General features: G+C 45.3%; 1 protein-coding gene across 8 annotated transcripts in view; it reads left to right on the forward strand.

Moving 5' to 3' along the window:
• Positions 1-16152, forward strand: part of LRRC66 (leucine rich repeat containing 66) — a 30995-nt gene extending 14843 nt beyond the window's left edge. For 2 of the 8 annotated variants that reach the window (XR_012500951.1, XR_012500950.1), the window contains exons 4-7: positions 2885-3074; positions 4321-13637; positions 14988-15107; positions 16013-16152. Coding sequence is in view for 1 of the 8 variants with exons in the window: in XM_074348101.1 (XP_074204202.1) it covers positions 2885-3074; positions 4321-6092 (1962 nt within the window). In the remaining 7 variants the exon portion in view is untranslated. Of the gene's footprint in view, positions 1-2884; positions 3075-4320; positions 13988-14987; positions 15108-16012 lie in introns of those variants that run through there. The other 6 variants (XR_012500955.1, XR_012500957.1, XR_012500956.1 and 3 more) reach the window with 6 other exon arrangements.
• Positions 16153-16379: the final 227 nt, after the last annotated feature.

Consider the following 16379-nt stretch of genomic DNA (forward strand, 5'->3'; position numbering starts at 1 on the left):
AACACATATATTATCTCACAACTTCTTTGGTTCAGCAATCCAGGCAAGACTTAGCTGAGTCTTCTGCTAAAGGCGTCTCAAGAGGCTGCAGTCAAGGTGTTGGCCAGGGCTGGAGTCTCACCTGAAGGCCCAGCTGAAGAAGCATCCACTTCCAAGCTCATGTGATTGTTGGCAGGATTCAGTTCCACCTGGGCTGTTGGGCAGAGGGCTCAGTTCCTTACTGGCTATCAGCCTGAGCCTGCCCTCACCTCTGTACCACGTGGGCTTTCCCACAGGGCAGTTCACAGCATTGCAGCTTGCTTCAGAGCCCGAAGGAGCTAGCATGCTAGCGAGAACATTACAGTCTTTTGCAATGTTGTCATGGAAGTGAGGTCCCATTGCTTTTGCCATTCTCACTGCTGAGAAGCAAGGCGCAGGTCTTGTCTACACTCAAGGGGAGGAGATTACTCAAAGAGCTCGAATACCAGGAGGCAGCTGTACTGTGGTCCTGTCTGCTACAGTGGTTATCAGAGCAGATACGAATGTCCACTTAACTTGGCAGCACTCCCCAATTCACCACAAACGTGTTGTCAGATTGCCTGGGAGCCTTATTTAGTATGTTATATTCTGATTATATTTGTATGTGTAATTGCCCTATGCTTGCTTATTGTGCTTCATAAGTCTTCTGCAGCTCACAGGTGATAGATGCTGCAGGCAAACTAAAAAGTAAGCCCAAGAATGTTTTAAATCATCTGTAATTCTCAATTCACCTGAACTGCCTGGAATCATACAATTTCTTCTTCCCTGTTATCCCTTCCAATTGTTTGGCAATAACTGAAAACTGGTTTGGGAAGATGATGAGAATATTTGGTTCCAGAGAGATGAGTATTAAAATCGATGTTGTTGTTGGGTTGGTTTTTTTTTTCTTTTTCACAAGATGTATTTAATACCTGCACTATATTATGTGTTTTCCTACATGGAAATCTTTTCAGAAACCAAATAGATTTTTTTTCAAGGCATAAATTCATCATCATGTTTAGACAGAATAAAATAAGTTTCATTGGCATTTCAAATTAGCATTCCTTTTCTTAATCTTACCCCATTCTTCTTAGATGTGGTGATTTGTGTAGCAACATTATATGCTTCTCCCAATCTTTCTATAATGTACACTCCTCTCAGATGAGATCAGATGTGTTCAGGATGCTGTGGCTGTAGACAGTACACTCCTTCCAAGTGTTGGTTGATGGGCTTTTCTTTAGCCAGATTGGACTGTGTTGTTTTCATCTTTTCTAAGAAATTATTCCTCCTGAATCATTTTATTAGTTTTCTATACTCTCTCAGTTTTGCTTTCAGTGTCATGATTTGTAATACAATAACATAACAGGATGAAAACCATGCAGGCATGCACTGAGAAAATACCCTCTTCAGACTTAGAACATTTCACTCTATTGTTGAGAGGGTAATACATAAGAAAGCTAATGCTCCCAGGCAAGGCCAGGCCAAAGCAAGAGTTTTGTTTTTTTTTTTTTTTTTCCTCCCCAATCCCAATTTCCTACTTCTTATATTTTGCAACCTTCCTCTGGGAGTCAAGAGTGCTTGATTACTCAACACTGGAAAGGCCCCCCTCACCACTAAGTTCAAGGAGAATTCTGATTCTTCATGCCATGGTCTTGGTCATGGCGCTGTCTGAGTCTTTGTTTGAGTCAGCTCTTCTTTGGAATTTATATAAGCCAAGTTGTCAGTGCTGCTTTCCCCCTGATGTTTATTAAACAGTTGGCCTGGATTACATTCAGTGTCTCTGATTTTTATCTGTGGCCCTCTTTTTATTTTTCAGCAAGGCTTGTATTTTCTCTTTTATGATTTTCTCCCACTCTGGTCCTTACACTCCAGGCCTCCTCCGCCCAGCCCTTCACTCCAGTGCAGTGGGAACTCGGGCTCCGAGAGGCTGTGCTGTGGAGTGGAAGACACACAGCTATGAAGCCAGATCAGATCCCAGCTCTGCCATTCATTCATTCATTCATTCCTCTATTATTTTCTTAGCATCTGGGTACCAGGCCCTAGGACTAGAAACTATGTGGTATAATGCTGCAACCTAGCCCAGTTTCCTCCTCTGTAAAAAAGGGGAAATGAGAAAGTTGCTGGGAGGATTAGAGATAATGTATGTGAAGCACCCAGCAGAATTCATGGTACCCAGCGATGCTCTGCAAACGGTAGCTAGAGTACACCTAATTATGCCTTCCCTGCTGCATCACACCACCGCCATAGCCAACTGCAGCAGACCCTGCTCCGTGTTTCTAGAGCCACTGAGTCCTTTTGTTTCCCCTTTATTTCTGATTAGACTAGGAAAATTAGTCATTCTGTGTATACTGAGTAGCCCTGGATGCAGAGAAATGTACTACTACCTTTAAGATAATACTTGATGCAAAAGACCTCTCTTTGCTACTTCTGGTCAACCGCAGTTCTAGGCTGTATATCCTCATCATCCAGTACCTTCTGCCACTTTCAAGATCGCAGTGCTTCTAGACATTCTAGACCCGGTGTCTAATTCTAGACCTCAGTAACCAGAAATCTAGGTTTTATCTAACAGTACAAATCCCAACTTACAGGACAGAAGGAGGGGAAGATGATTTGGGATCTAGTATAAGCACCATATTTAAAGTTTTCACATACATTTAATCCTCAGAACCACCCTGGGAGGTAGGCTCATCAAGAGTCAGCAAGTTGCTGAGGCTCACAGAGTTCTCATGGGCAGAAGAGAGGTTTAAACCTACTCCCCTCTGACTCTGAAATAAGTGCAAAATTCATATTGCTTCCATAGGGATACAGACAATATCTGTGACTCATTTATTTTGTCTCCAGTTGTCTTTCTTCGCAGACTGTCCTAAATTTGTTTCTTCTCGAGCAGGTGGTAGACCTCAGCAACAATGCGCTGACCGCCGTCCTGCCAGTGATGATCATTGCTCTAGAACTTCCCCACCTGGAGGCTGACTTGGCTGATAACCAATGGCAGTGTGACTACAGCGTGGCAGTCTTCCACAAGTTTATTTCTGAATCCTGGAGGGAAAAGTGGAATGTAATTTGCAACAAGTCTATAGGTAAGTCAGTAGTGCCTCTTCTCTCAGAAATACTTCCATTTAAACTGAAAAAAAAAAGCGCAAGAATAATTGAGACTCATTTGAAAGAATGACAGTCCCCCTGAAAGCAAGAGCACTGATCCACGGCATTAGTCATCCTTGGGCTGTGTCACAGAACCATCCTCCGTACCTGACTGTTTTCCTCAGTTCATGAATGATTTTCTTCACATGGTCAGAGAAACCTAGTTCAGCTAGCTCAGAAACCACTGGATTTGGTCAAAAACAAATTTCACGAGGAGAGAATTTTTCCCTAAAGCCCCCAAATGTCATATTTTTATCCCAAATGTTAATAAAATAATCAATCAAAGAAAGAACTTCTAAAACTTGAAACATAATTATTAAAATGCTTGGTAACCCTCTGAAAGCATAATCCTATACATACACAAAACACACATATTTCAAAAGTAGATTTTTCTTTGATTTGTTCCCTGCCACTCTCCCAAACTGCTAGAATATGTTACTGGAGTTGAATATTCTGGAAGCTCTTTTTTTCCCTATTATTAAATATCTTGGCTATATCTCAAACTCCTAACTGGGGGGAAAAAAAGGCAGATTTTTTTTTTCTAATGAGTCCTGACTTCTGTTCAGGACTGCTGTTAGAGACATGGCCATGCATACCAGGTTTAAGAGAAATCCATGAAGATGAGAGAAGGGAGAAGTCTTAAATGTCAGGCACACCTGTTTCATCACTCTGTACAAGTCACACTGGCATCTGAGTGTGGAGGGCAGAATGTCAGGAGCCAGCAGAGAAACTTGAGTGTCTTTGCTGTTTGGCGGCACTGAGGAATGGTGAGGCAATGATACAGCAGTCACAGGTGGAGCCGGGACAGATTTTGCAGGGAGCTGATGGAAAGTTCTCAAAAAATGTGCGGTCAGTAGGTGAGGACATGGAGGAAGGAGAAGCAATGTGGCCGTCCCTCCGTCCGGCTTCTCCCTCCCGTGGGCAGCAGTCAGGGAGGAAGCCTGAGAAGCACACAGCCTCCTGGGCCTGGGAGAGGCAGCCCTGCGCCTGAGAGCCACGTGCAGACACGCACACAGCCCTGCACGTGCTGTCGGCACCAGACAACCAGTCAGTCAGTCAAGCTGCTCACCGTGTAATACACACTATAAATCTAGCTGGATGAGGACTGGGGACTCACAGACCCTTCTGAACCACTGGAATCTTATTTCCACGTCCACTCAATGTGTACTTCCCCCCCACTCTCAGGGAAGGAGGAGGCATACTGGTGGACCACCAAAAGAGTTTCCAGAGAGACCCAGCTTCATCCCACGAACCTGAATCCTATGAAGAGCCTCCTGAGGAGCACAGGTGAGAGGCCCGGGGAAGCGCGCTTTTCTACTCCGGGGAAGAAGGACCCTGTGGGCTCTGATGCCAGGGAGAGGCCGAGACGGCTGCCAAGGTGGGTGAAGAGTGCCGGGGAGGAGCAGACAGCTGGCAGGATGGGACGCACTCCCCAGGACCTCACCCTGGCCGTCTGCCTGGCCGTGTTCATCACGTTCTTCGTGGCTTTCTGCCTGGGCGCTTTTGCAAGGCCTTATGTGGACAGACTGTGGCAACAGAGATGCCGGAAAAAAAGTCCAGGCTCAGGTAACTTGTACTCAAACCCGGGCTTCTACAATGAGATCGAAGCTGCAGGAGTCAGACAGCAGCCAAGGATGGATCTGCACCAAACTTCCCATGATCAAAACCTCCATGAGAACCAAAACTCTTTCTGGGTGACAGAGGCCAGCCCATACGCTGCTGTCAATCCTGAGAGAACACTGGCACCCAGCAGAAAGGAGCCTGGTGGCCGGCAGGGCCGGGAACACTTCGCAGACCACACTAGGACAAAGGACAGCACGCTTCCATATCACGGTGGGGCCGGGCCCCTTCTCCACCAACACTCAAATGCCCGTGATCCCCAACCACTGTTGGCGGGACAGGACCACATCTACAGGAATGAAATCCCTGGAGAAGTAAATTATGACACTGTGGCCCAGGAAGGTGCCCTCAGTGAGCGTTCCATGGGTCGCCCTGCAGCACCTGCCAGATCACAAAGTGACCTCAGCTCAGTCTCTAAGGATTCCGACGAGTTAGGTCCCCCTCCCCCAAGAGAAATGACAGCTCCCCTCTCTCAGATGCTAGTGCACACAGAAGCGCTGAGGACTGGAGAGAATGAGGGAAGAGGGGGCACTGAACTCTCACTTCCGGAGTTTTCTAAGGAGAGGCAAGTGAGGGCTTATGTCAACTCACTGAGTGCACAGCAGCAGAGGATCAGGGGCCTCCGTGCCGCGGGAGAGCTTCCCACCCACTACAGTGGGGCCACACTCACTGACCCCGGAGACACGGACTGGTCCCCACCGGCCTCCCCTCCAGGGCGGGGCCCTGACCTGCCTGTCACTCCCAGTAACAAGGAACCAGTGCAGAAGCACCCTCCTGACTGTCAGTACGAGTCAGACACCAACTCTGATTCTGATGAAGGGTCTTTATTTACTCTAAGTTCAACAAGTTCTGAGGACACAAGACATGTGTCTGAAAAAGAGGCACATGGCGAGGGGAGCTGTAGGGCCAGCAAGACCCTGGAGGACGAGGACTCAGGAGAGAGGACAGACAACGTCACTTACCAAAATATTCTGGGGAAAGAAGATTCCTGTGAGAATCAGGAAGATCGTTTTGAAAAAACTCTCACTTCCGGTCCAGACTCTGGTTTGTGGGAGACCCGTCTGGAAAGTGCCTCTACCACCGGTAGATCTGAGGATCCACTGACTTTGCCTGGGTCCCTGAGCAGTAGCCCTTGTAGTGATGAGATCCCAGGCGTGTCTGTTTATGATTACATCGCAGCTCTTCAGTCCGAGCCGGTGGAATGGCACTGTTCACTCAGAGACTTAGAGTTTTCAAATGGGGATATTGTACCACAGACACCACCACATTCTGCCGAAGTTTCCTCGGATTCTGATGAGAGTTCCTGTCCTGACGGGGACGCCGACATTTGTAAATAAGAACCTCACGTGCCGAGAAACTCAAAACAATATTCCTTCCAAGATAACTACAGGGAAAACTTCAGACCCTCACAACAAGATTCAGAATGGACACTGATGTAAATGAGAAGTTTGTACGTCCTGAGGACGGTGGTTTGGGAAAGGTTCTAAGCCAAATGTGTTACACTCCTGTGGTGAGGAACTGGCTCTTCAGTGTAAAAGGAGGGTGGTGGGTGGGGGCTATTTTGAAAACAGTTGCAAGAGCCAGGTACCACTACTACAAGAGCTTCCAAATAAAACTAGTTCACTAAGAGCACGGGAGCACTTCAGTGAAAGAGACGGGGGTCAGCATTCAGAGGGGAACCTGCTGCACTTAGAAGAAATCATTCTAACTTTTATACGCAAGTGCAGACCCAGAGAAACCTGAGGGGAGTTGGCTCTCCATGAGAGGACCAGCTCTACTATGACAAAGACAAGGACGTTCAACTTGAAAATCAAAGAGAAATTCCAGGAACATCTTCAGTGCCTACTGATGCACTTAGACAGGACTGCTGGACAGATTTTAATGAATTCTGCACAAAGAACCACACAGCTTTTTGGGTTGATTAGGGAACTGTAAAACTGGAGAAATCCAGAGCAATTCTCAATATTTGTTAAAAAGTAATGTTAAAGGAGGCACCATTTTGTAGAGCACAATGTAAATTAAAAATCACTTTTCAAGAAGAGAAGTGATGTCTTATGTAAAAGATAAAGGCACTCCATTATTACTCTTGATTAGTCCTTGAAGTGACTCTCCAATCAGGGATCTCAGGAGCTGTGTTCTTGTGTTTATCCCCCTACTTCTCTGACTTTTTCCCGTTCTCCTTCCTGACACTTCTCCTCTGCTTTGCCTTCTTTTTTGTTTTGTTTTGCTTGGCGGACAGGGGTGGTAATTAGGTTTGTTTGTTTGTTTGTTTGTTTGTTTATTTTATTGGAGGCACTGGGGGGTGAACCCAGGACCTCATGCTTCTAGGCATGCGCTCTACACTGAGCTCTACCCGCCCTCCATGCTTTGCCCTCTTGAAGAGCACCCCTCAAGGGTCTGTTCCCAGTCTTTCTCTGCCACTCTCCTTGGAACCCACAGCTTCACAGCCACCTCTGTAAAGGTGACACCCAGGTCTGTACGACAAGGCCCACCCTTCCTGCCAAGCTCCAGGCTCCCACTCTCCACCCTAGCTGCCCAAAGCTACACAGATCCTCCTGGGACCAAAATTTATCATGTTCCTTCACGCATGTGACCTCCCACATTCTCCTTCTTGGTCGATAGCATCATGACTCTCACCCAGTAAAGCCAGTTAAAATCTGTCTTCTCTCCAACTCCTTCTCTTTCACTTCCTAAATCTGAGTAGCTTCCAAACTCTATGCAGTGAGAATTCCTGAATGTCTATATAAGGAGACATTTAGGCATGAAAATCCGAATGGGCGCTAGGCAATGTATGTTGAACCAGCGTTTGTGTGGGAAGCACCCTGTTTTTATTTACTTAGAGTGAATATTTAGGGTGGACTATGATGGAAGGTGATGGAGTCTGGGGGAATGGCCCTACGGACCTCCCAATCCAACTGTGGTATCACCACTAGTCTCATAGGACCTAGCTCCTCAGTAACTCTTAACTTTGTGATCTCTACTCTCCACCCCCGAATAAGGCACATCCCTTATCTATCACCTAGACTATTTTAAGGCCTCTTTGTGACCTTTAGTACCTCTCCTTGACTCCTCTCACCCCCAAATACTCTTATATCCTATTCATCTCTCCACCACACAGAAACCTTTGACAGCTCTCTATCGTCTAGAAAAAGACCAAATCTAGACACATCCTACATTTCCAGCTTCATCTCATGACATTATCACTCCATCACACATCCTGTATTCTGGTTTCTAGCACTTTCTGTCAATAATTTATTCATTTATGTCAGCAAACTTTTGAGGCCTTCACTGGTCCCTGATCAATTTCTCCCTCCATGTTTATAGCTACCATTTTGAAATTTCCCTGTCCTTGAATTTTCACTGAGAAAATTTAGGCTATCAGGAAGAAACTCCATCACTCCCCTATCCCACACAGTGAACATTGTCTACACACATGCCTTTCCTCCAATCTAAGTCATCAGCATCCTTTTGGTCAATGTTAATCCCTCCCATCTGCTCTTGCTGCAGTCTTGGGTGTGGATTCGGTCATATTTCCCCTTCCTGCATGTCCAAGCTCTTTCCCTGTCCACTGGCTCCTTCCCACAGGCAATAAGCATTCTCAGATCCCTTCAACATTCGAATTAAAGAATGAAAACACCACCCTGCCATTACCTCAAAATACCACCTCCTTCTTTCCTTCATAGCTAAATTCCTCCAAGGAGTGGTCAGTGACCGTCCATTGTCTTGTCAGTGCACCATGGTCAGGCTTCAGCTGACTGTTCCTTTAACTCATGGCAATAGCGGTCACCAATCTCCAACTGGACATGCCATGGACTCTTCAGTCTCATCAAGTCAAAATTCCACAGCATTGGACACCGTTGGCCACTCTCAACTTGACATTCTTTCTCTGTGGCTTTGTGATACAACTCTGTAAAGGTGAGGATCCCAGCAGGACCCAAATGGCAAGAAACAGGGTAGCTGGAGAGAGTTTAATGAAGGAATCCTTTGGAAAGATCTGGACAGGATGCAGGAAATTAGCAAGGGAAGGGAAATAACCTAAGGCCTAGGACTAAAAGGAAGAAAGCCTTTCCCACGCTCAGCCCTGAGGAGACAAGGAGAATTGCAGCTACAAGAGGAGCTGTGGCCCTTAGTAGAGGAACGTGGCCAACAACCATCCACAGCCCAGCAGGACGAAGCCAGGAGAATAATCACCCAGCCTCTCTTCTCACACTCCAGTCTCCCAGGGGCTGACCTCTGGAAGCCAGAGGGCAAGACAGCTGGTCCATGCAGGCCACAGAGGGCAGCCTTCCCAGCCACAGAGTGGGACAGAGGAGGGGAGAAAGCGGATCTGGAGAACAGATTCGGGCAAAGGGAGGCTGTGCTGCACACACTTCACTCTTTCTCGGGCTCCTTTTCTACCCCCTCTTCCTATGTTCTCCTCATAAATATCTGTTTCCTAGGGTCCCAGACCCTCTGGTCTTCTCGCTCATTTCCCTTTCCCCATGTCACTTGCTATGGCTTCCACCACCGCCTACTGCTGCTGTTTCTCACTTCTGTAACTCCAACTCTGAGATCTTTCTGGGACTTTACACTCACATCTAGCTGCCTGTTGAATATCTCCATCAGCACTTCAAGCAAAGTGTGTCCAAAATGACTCAGTAGCAGCCCCTCATCCTCGCCACCCACCCAGTCTCACCCTGTGTTCCATTTCACCATCCACCCCACTGCTCCATCCAGAAACCCAAGAGTCTCCCTCTCCTCACTTCCCACATCTAATCCATTGGTCATTAAACAGCCCCTTCTAGCCCCTCAGCACACAAGTCCATCCTGTCTTCTCTGTCCACACACAGCTTCAGCTGTCACTTGACACTCCCACTGGATCTGTGACAACAGCACACCAACTGGTTTCTTTACCTCCCAGCCTGCATGCCCTTATTATCCCCACACTACAGCCAGGGGGTGGTTCCTAAAACCCAGGTATGATGACGTGGCTTCCCTGAGTAGAGTCTGGGTTAGGCTGCAGGCTTTTCTGTTTCTTTAATAAATCTCCACCTAACTCTGTCTCCAGGCCTTTACCTGAAATGATCTTTCCAACCCCACCCACAACCCCACCCAATCAAGCCCTTCTCAAGCTCAGGAGACCCAACTTGGGTCTCGACTTGACTGTCACTTCTTCAGGGGAGCCTTCTTGGACACCTCCCTGCCCCCAAGACTGAGTTAGATTTTCCTGTTGCAAACTCTCCCATTACACACACATTGTCCTTCACAGAGGAGAACTTACCACAGGTAAAGTTAAAAATTTACTTGTGCAATTATTGATTTAACGTCTGTCTGCCCCTTCTATACTATTACCTCCATGAGAACAACAACAAAAAATGTGTCTTGTCTCCTAAAGTCCTGGCATTTAGTTAGGTTGTCAACATATGGATTTATTAAATAAATGAATGAAAACAAACTCTTTAGTATGATGTACAAGGATGTCCGGGATCCGGCCAGGCTTTCCATCTAACTTCCCATATAGTATTGATCCCGTCGTGCCCTATCTCATTCCTGAAATCCACAGTTACAGACACACCAGACTACACCACTCGCCCGTGCCTCCCCACCCTGCTGCCCACCTTTGGCTGCACATCTGGCCCCTCCGTTAAGCTGCCTGGCGATATCTGTGCTTTTTTTCAAGACGCTGTTTAAGTGTCACCTCCTCCACGAGCCTTTCTCAGTTCATTCCACCCAAGTAGAATGGACCACTTTCTTCCTCCCTTGGGCCCCCACTGTACCCCTGTGTGTGATGGGGAAAACAAGGTTTCACCTGGCTTGACTGAGATCTATGAGACACTTTTCTATTGGCCGACCTCCAACTGCTGGGTAAAATTCAGTTCCAGCCTAGAGTCTATGAAGCTGAAAATCATCTCAGAGTTGGCAGTTACTTTATAAAGTGAAAAATTACCTTCTATTCCAGCAGCACAGAGGAAAAACTGTATATAGTTTTGACGATTTTTGTTTTTGTTCACACTTCCGGAAAAAAAAAAAACATGGCAATGTGGCATAAACATCACAGGCATTGCAGTTAAGCAGCTCTGGGTCTCGGCAAGCACTCATAAAAATGAATTTGCAAAACCCCTCTCCACGTGCCTGCTGTACGCTTGGCTGATGCGTACTGCCTGATGTGAGTGGCATCTGAAGCCTGCTCCTCCCAGATTTCCAAAATGTCTCAACTTTGAGGTCTGCCTCCAATTCACCTCAAACTTTAAGCTTCCTAATTTGCATCCATCTCCTTTGCCCCAATTTTCCCCTCTGTTTTAGTTTCACTTATTTCACTTGTCTCTAGTTCTATTATTACATAAATGACCTTTTAAAATCTCTTTTCATTAAGGTAAGTCTTTTTGCATATCTTTAGCACAGTAATTCAGTTTTTTTATCAGCCTAACAATTCCATAATAGCATATTTTCATCTAAGAAACATTTGAAATACCTGGCCTAACTTACCTTTATACGTTTCTAAAACTAAAACTATTAAACACATGTTGGACTAAAGGCTGCAAACACAACATGTGAAACATTGAAACTTTTTTTTTTTTTTTGAGGAGCAACTAGTTCCATATTTAATTGTCTTTCTAATGTTACCTTCTACCCTTCAGGGTCAATAAAGTCGTTTTGGTTTAGGTCAACAAAAATTTCCTGTAACCCTCTAGAGTGGTTCAAGAGGTAGGTCCCCAGGCCTCTCCCTCCCTCCCTCCCTCCCGGGAAGGGTTCGTCCAGTTCTCTGCAGGGCAAGGGAGGAAAATCAAAGGAGTAACCGGGAGTCACCAGGAGTAACCGTGAGAACCACCAGGCAGCAAATAAATGCAAGCAAAGAGATATCGCCGCATTTCCAGTATGTTCGAAAGACAAAATCCATTCAACTCAAGGCTACAAGTCTTCTCTGAAGGACGTTCAGACCCAAGGGAGACAGAGGTGAGAAGGGGAGAAGGGGTTCCCCTGGCTTATGAATTTCACTAGTGCTTTCTACTAGATTACTGTGTCATCAGATAGCGTGAGTGGCCGGCCACAGACTGGCAGCAGCAGGTCTCACGAGCCTGTCCACTAATAAGTAAGGGGGGAGAGTGCTGTCTTTCTGTTGCCTGAAAATGTTAATTTATGAGAACTTCAGGACAAGAGCTGTGGCCCTCTGAACACTGTTTCTACACAAACATCAGCCAGTTTATATTTTTCAGATACTCACGTTAATGTCCTACAACTATCTGTAAATTCTAGGTGATGTGGGCAATGACAGTATTAGTGAATTTTAAGGCTCTTTACATTCTTCATAACTTAGCATATAACGAACGTACTTCAGTCACCATCATGTCCCAAACCTGGACGTGAAATCTTTCCAGTCTTTTGCTGGCATATATTTAGTCTGCCTTTGTGTGTATATGTAGCTGCAATACTGAAGCAAGTTGTACGGTTAGACATGAGCAACACCTTTGCTCATTTGAATAAATGCGCCCCAAATATAACACTTGCTTTTTGAAAAGAAAATTCTCATTATTATTTTTTGAGTATCATTATTGACCCTGGCTTTTCATGACTTAATATATTTTAATTAATCATAATTTTTTGGTGTATTTTTTTGATACTCAAATTGCTGAAATTTGGCCAGTGGATCCCCCCTTTTAAGCTGGTTTCTGTGTCTTTCTCCAGAATTTCTAAGGCATCATGGCTTTCTGACATAAATGTTCCAAGTCTAGAATATTACCCCCAGAATGGAATCAGCTTCTCTCCAAGGAGATCTGCTTTCATTTAGAGGAGAATAAATAGTTCTGGTTTGTCTGCTATAATGTGAAATGTGCGTAACTGAAAAATCTCACATTCTTACAAAATCACACATTAAAAGTCATGGAGTTTATGGGGTAAATAAAGTTAGGGAGACCACTCAAAAGACAGGCAAACTTGCAACCAAAGCACTAAGAAAAACAATCACTGGTACCTTGGCAATCACCTTGGACGACCCAGGCAGGCAGCTAGACATGGCTAGAGGCTACACTGGAAGACATTAAAAACTCACACAAACATCGAGTGGAAATGCTGGCCACAGTTTGGTTAGAGCAGAGCTGGGGGCTGCTGGGTCAACCCAGACTGAACCATCTCTGAGCCAGGAACTTCCCAGGCACAGGAGCCAAATGTGGCTCAAGGCTGGGTGCACTGTCTGGGCCTCCCCAGAAAGCCTGGTGCAGGTGCTCATTTTCAATTTTTGCAAAACTCAGCTAAAGGAACCCTACTCCCAGTGCAGCACTGAGCTGTGGGATTGTTTTCTTTCCTGCTGAAGGTTGTAATTCTACTCCTACTCTTCTGCTTCCCCTCGCCTAGAGAAAGTCTGATATGATCAAACTTGACTTCTAAGTTAGACTGAGACCATTGTCTAACCACACATGAACTAATTCGTGTGGTAGAAGCATGCTTTGTGAAACCACCAGTTTCTTCCCTGTTCATACATGCAGGGCACATTGAGAGGAGGAGGCTATTCCCCCGCCTCCTCAAATCTGAGCTGACTTACGACAGCTTTATCCAACAGAGTACAGCAGAGCTAACCCTGCAGGACTCCCAAGACTGTCATTAGAACTTCTGCAGCTCCCCGCAGGTGCCTTGGAATGCTCGCTCAGGACGAAGCCAGCCACCATGCAAGAAGTCCAGTTACCTAGGCCACCATACTGTGAGGAAGCCCAAGCTAACCATATGCAGATGCCGCATGGAGAGAGAGATGCCCAACCAGCTCCCCGTTATTCCAGACTTCCCATCCCGGATGCCAGACATTTAAAGATGACGACGTCAGCCACAGCCATCACCTGGCTGCAACCCTGTAAGACCCAAACCAAGAACAGCTCAGCTGAACCAATCAACCTCCAGAACTGTGAGAGATAATAGTAGGTTGTTGTTTCAAGCCTTTAAGTTTTAGGGTGCTCTGTTATGCACAGTTAACCAGAACTTAGAGGAATATACTGTATTAGTACATAAAAATTAGGCAAAGGGATAAAGAATAGATTACCTGTCTTCAGTGTAGTGTTGGGGTAACTGTAACTGGGCTACTTAGAGTCAGAGCTAGAAAAGATCCCTTTTGTATACATGAGTTCACACATAAACACTTTTAAGGTTTTACATTTGGTCTGTGGCATACCCACTATGTCACCTCCTATTCCAAACTTTAACTTCTTTTCTTTCATAATCTGCTGAACCATAGAATTATTTATAAGTTAAAATAAAATAATTAACTACGCATTTGTTTTATCCTTCCACACAAAATGAGCCCACAGTAAAAATGTTAATATTAACACAGATAATAAGACCAATGGATGGTTAATAAGATTTAACACTGCGGTGGTTTGGCAGCCGTATATGGAGATAAGCCATTATTAATTGCTGCTCGGATTCGTTTGTTTTGATTTATTGGGGTTGAAACGTAAAACTTCCTGCTGTGTTTAGGTTTTGAGATTGTTAAAAGCCTTATTTTCACCATGCTACTCTTCCAAATACCAGAAATCATAATGTATTTTCTAAAGTATTAGTAGAACCAGAAACAGCTTTTAGTAGAGAAAGAGAAAACACAACTTGTTTTATTTACATTTGCAGTCATTAAAAAATACTATTTTCATCTATTACTACCTCTTACCTGCATTTTGTGACGTTTTAAAACGTCTCTAAAATCTGTTTCATGATTTTTGACATCCAAACAAACAACAGAGGTTTACATTTCACGTGGGTGAAAAGAAACATTTATCATGAAACACTTTGATAACAAGAGTTCTGATGGCTTTACACCGCATGGCTGGGAAACACAGCCAAAAAGAATCACCGCCGGAGATAGGCAGTCTCACCTGAGACCTTGTCTCACCCGCTTTATTTAGCAAATATGCACTGGTGGCAGCATCTCCTCTTTTCAACAAAGAGGTATTATTTGCATATAATGCTCAATTAAACAAATGTATAGACATTTAGGAGCAAGAAAGATTGCTTACAGTTCCTTTTAATTAAAAAGTTTTCCTTTCTTAAAGAGACTTAAATTTTTTGCATCCTACGTTTCTCAGAAATGGGTTTGTATTACTCTGGGGTGTATAATCTTCTATTTGTCTTCCTTGCCATGTGATTTCACCACGTCTTGTCATTTTTGTCTGTGAACTCTGTTCCACGGAGCCCTCTTCCATGGAGATCCATGCACCTGCCCTTCACCCTGTAGATGGCCTGTGGAATTTACTGATTCCAGGTCATGTTTACATTAGTTTTACAGGTTGTGGAAAAGGTATGAGACTGAAGTGGGGGGCGGAAATGAAAACATCAACTGGAGAGACATAAGGGTAGGATCCACGGCGTTGATTCACTAACCCGGTGCCTGTCACACAGTGAGTGCCAAATAAGTATTTGTCAAATACATGAATGGGGGAATGGAGGGGGGGCGTTGGAGAAGAAGGGAGGGAAGGCAGAGAATTCTGCTAACAGGAGGTGCAGTTGGTCTTTTTAAATCTAGATTAATCTTCGCTTCTCCACCACCTCTTTCTTTCCATGCCACTGACTTGCTAAAGACACAGGGTAAATTGGATTTGGCTCATTACTTGCTCCTAGCATCATTTTATTTCATCTAGTATTTGGAGTTCTTGCTGCTCCTGAGTGCAGAGGTCATGTTTCCGCAGTACTTGCCTGTGAATGTCCCACCCACCCTTGAGAACCCTGCTCAAAAAGCTGCTCCTCTCTTTAAAGATGAAGCCTCTCCTGACTGTTCCAGAATCAACCCTCCTCATTCCTCTCTCTGTGCTCCACAAGCGCATACCCTGTCATTCTCTGCAGCCTTTATTTCACCCTGCCTTGCACTACGTATTTTCTGACCTGTGTCCTGGTAGGGGACCCTGGATAGTCTCCTTCAGGAGCTTCCCTGAAACACCACATTACAACAAGACTTCAGACATCCATTCTTTCGTAATCAGGTGGTCCTCCAAATGTACTGAGACAAAAAGCTGACTAATGAAACTTGATTGCTCAATAGCAGCTTAAATTTAGGCCCCAATACTATGTGTGAAGTGTAAGCGTGGGATTTTTTGCCATATATTTTTATAGGATTAGTGGGCTGCTGTGGCAGCATAGCCCATGCCCTGAAAACTACGTCAGTGACCCCAGTAAAGAGAGGGCCTACTGACTTTCTCCACGGGGTAGCCCAAGGCAACAGAGTGTGCCCTGGGTGGTACACTGGGTACCACTTGGAGACTGCAGGCTGTCAGAACAAGTCCTTCTTCCTTCTCTTCTCTGACAACAGGCTATGCTCACCCAGAAGGGCTGGAGATGGCACCGAAGCTCACCAGGGTTTTACCCATATCTCGTGGGGCTGAATTAAGATCCACTCCTTTAGAGAAAAAAGAACCTGCTTCCAATTCCATCCCGGGAACTAAAACATCAGTCCTGATGCAGCCTGTGTCCTACAGCACCTGGACTGTAAGTACGCTGCGAGCAAGGATCATGCTTTGTGCATAACTCCCATCCCTGCATTCCAGCATCAAACACTGAATGAGAACTTAGGGGAAAGGCAGATTCCAAATAATCCTTACTTGGTGAATTATTTCATCAAAGTAAATTAAGCACAGAGTTGACGTTTCAGTTCGAATGAAAAGTAGTCAGGTGTAGCC

The sequence above is a fragment of the Camelus bactrianus genome, chromosome 2, assembly GCF_048773025.1.
Source record: "Camelus bactrianus isolate YW-2024 breed Bactrian camel chromosome 2, ASM4877302v1, whole genome shotgun sequence".
Lineage (NCBI taxonomy): Eukaryota > Metazoa > Chordata > Mammalia > Artiodactyla > Camelidae > Camelus > Camelus bactrianus.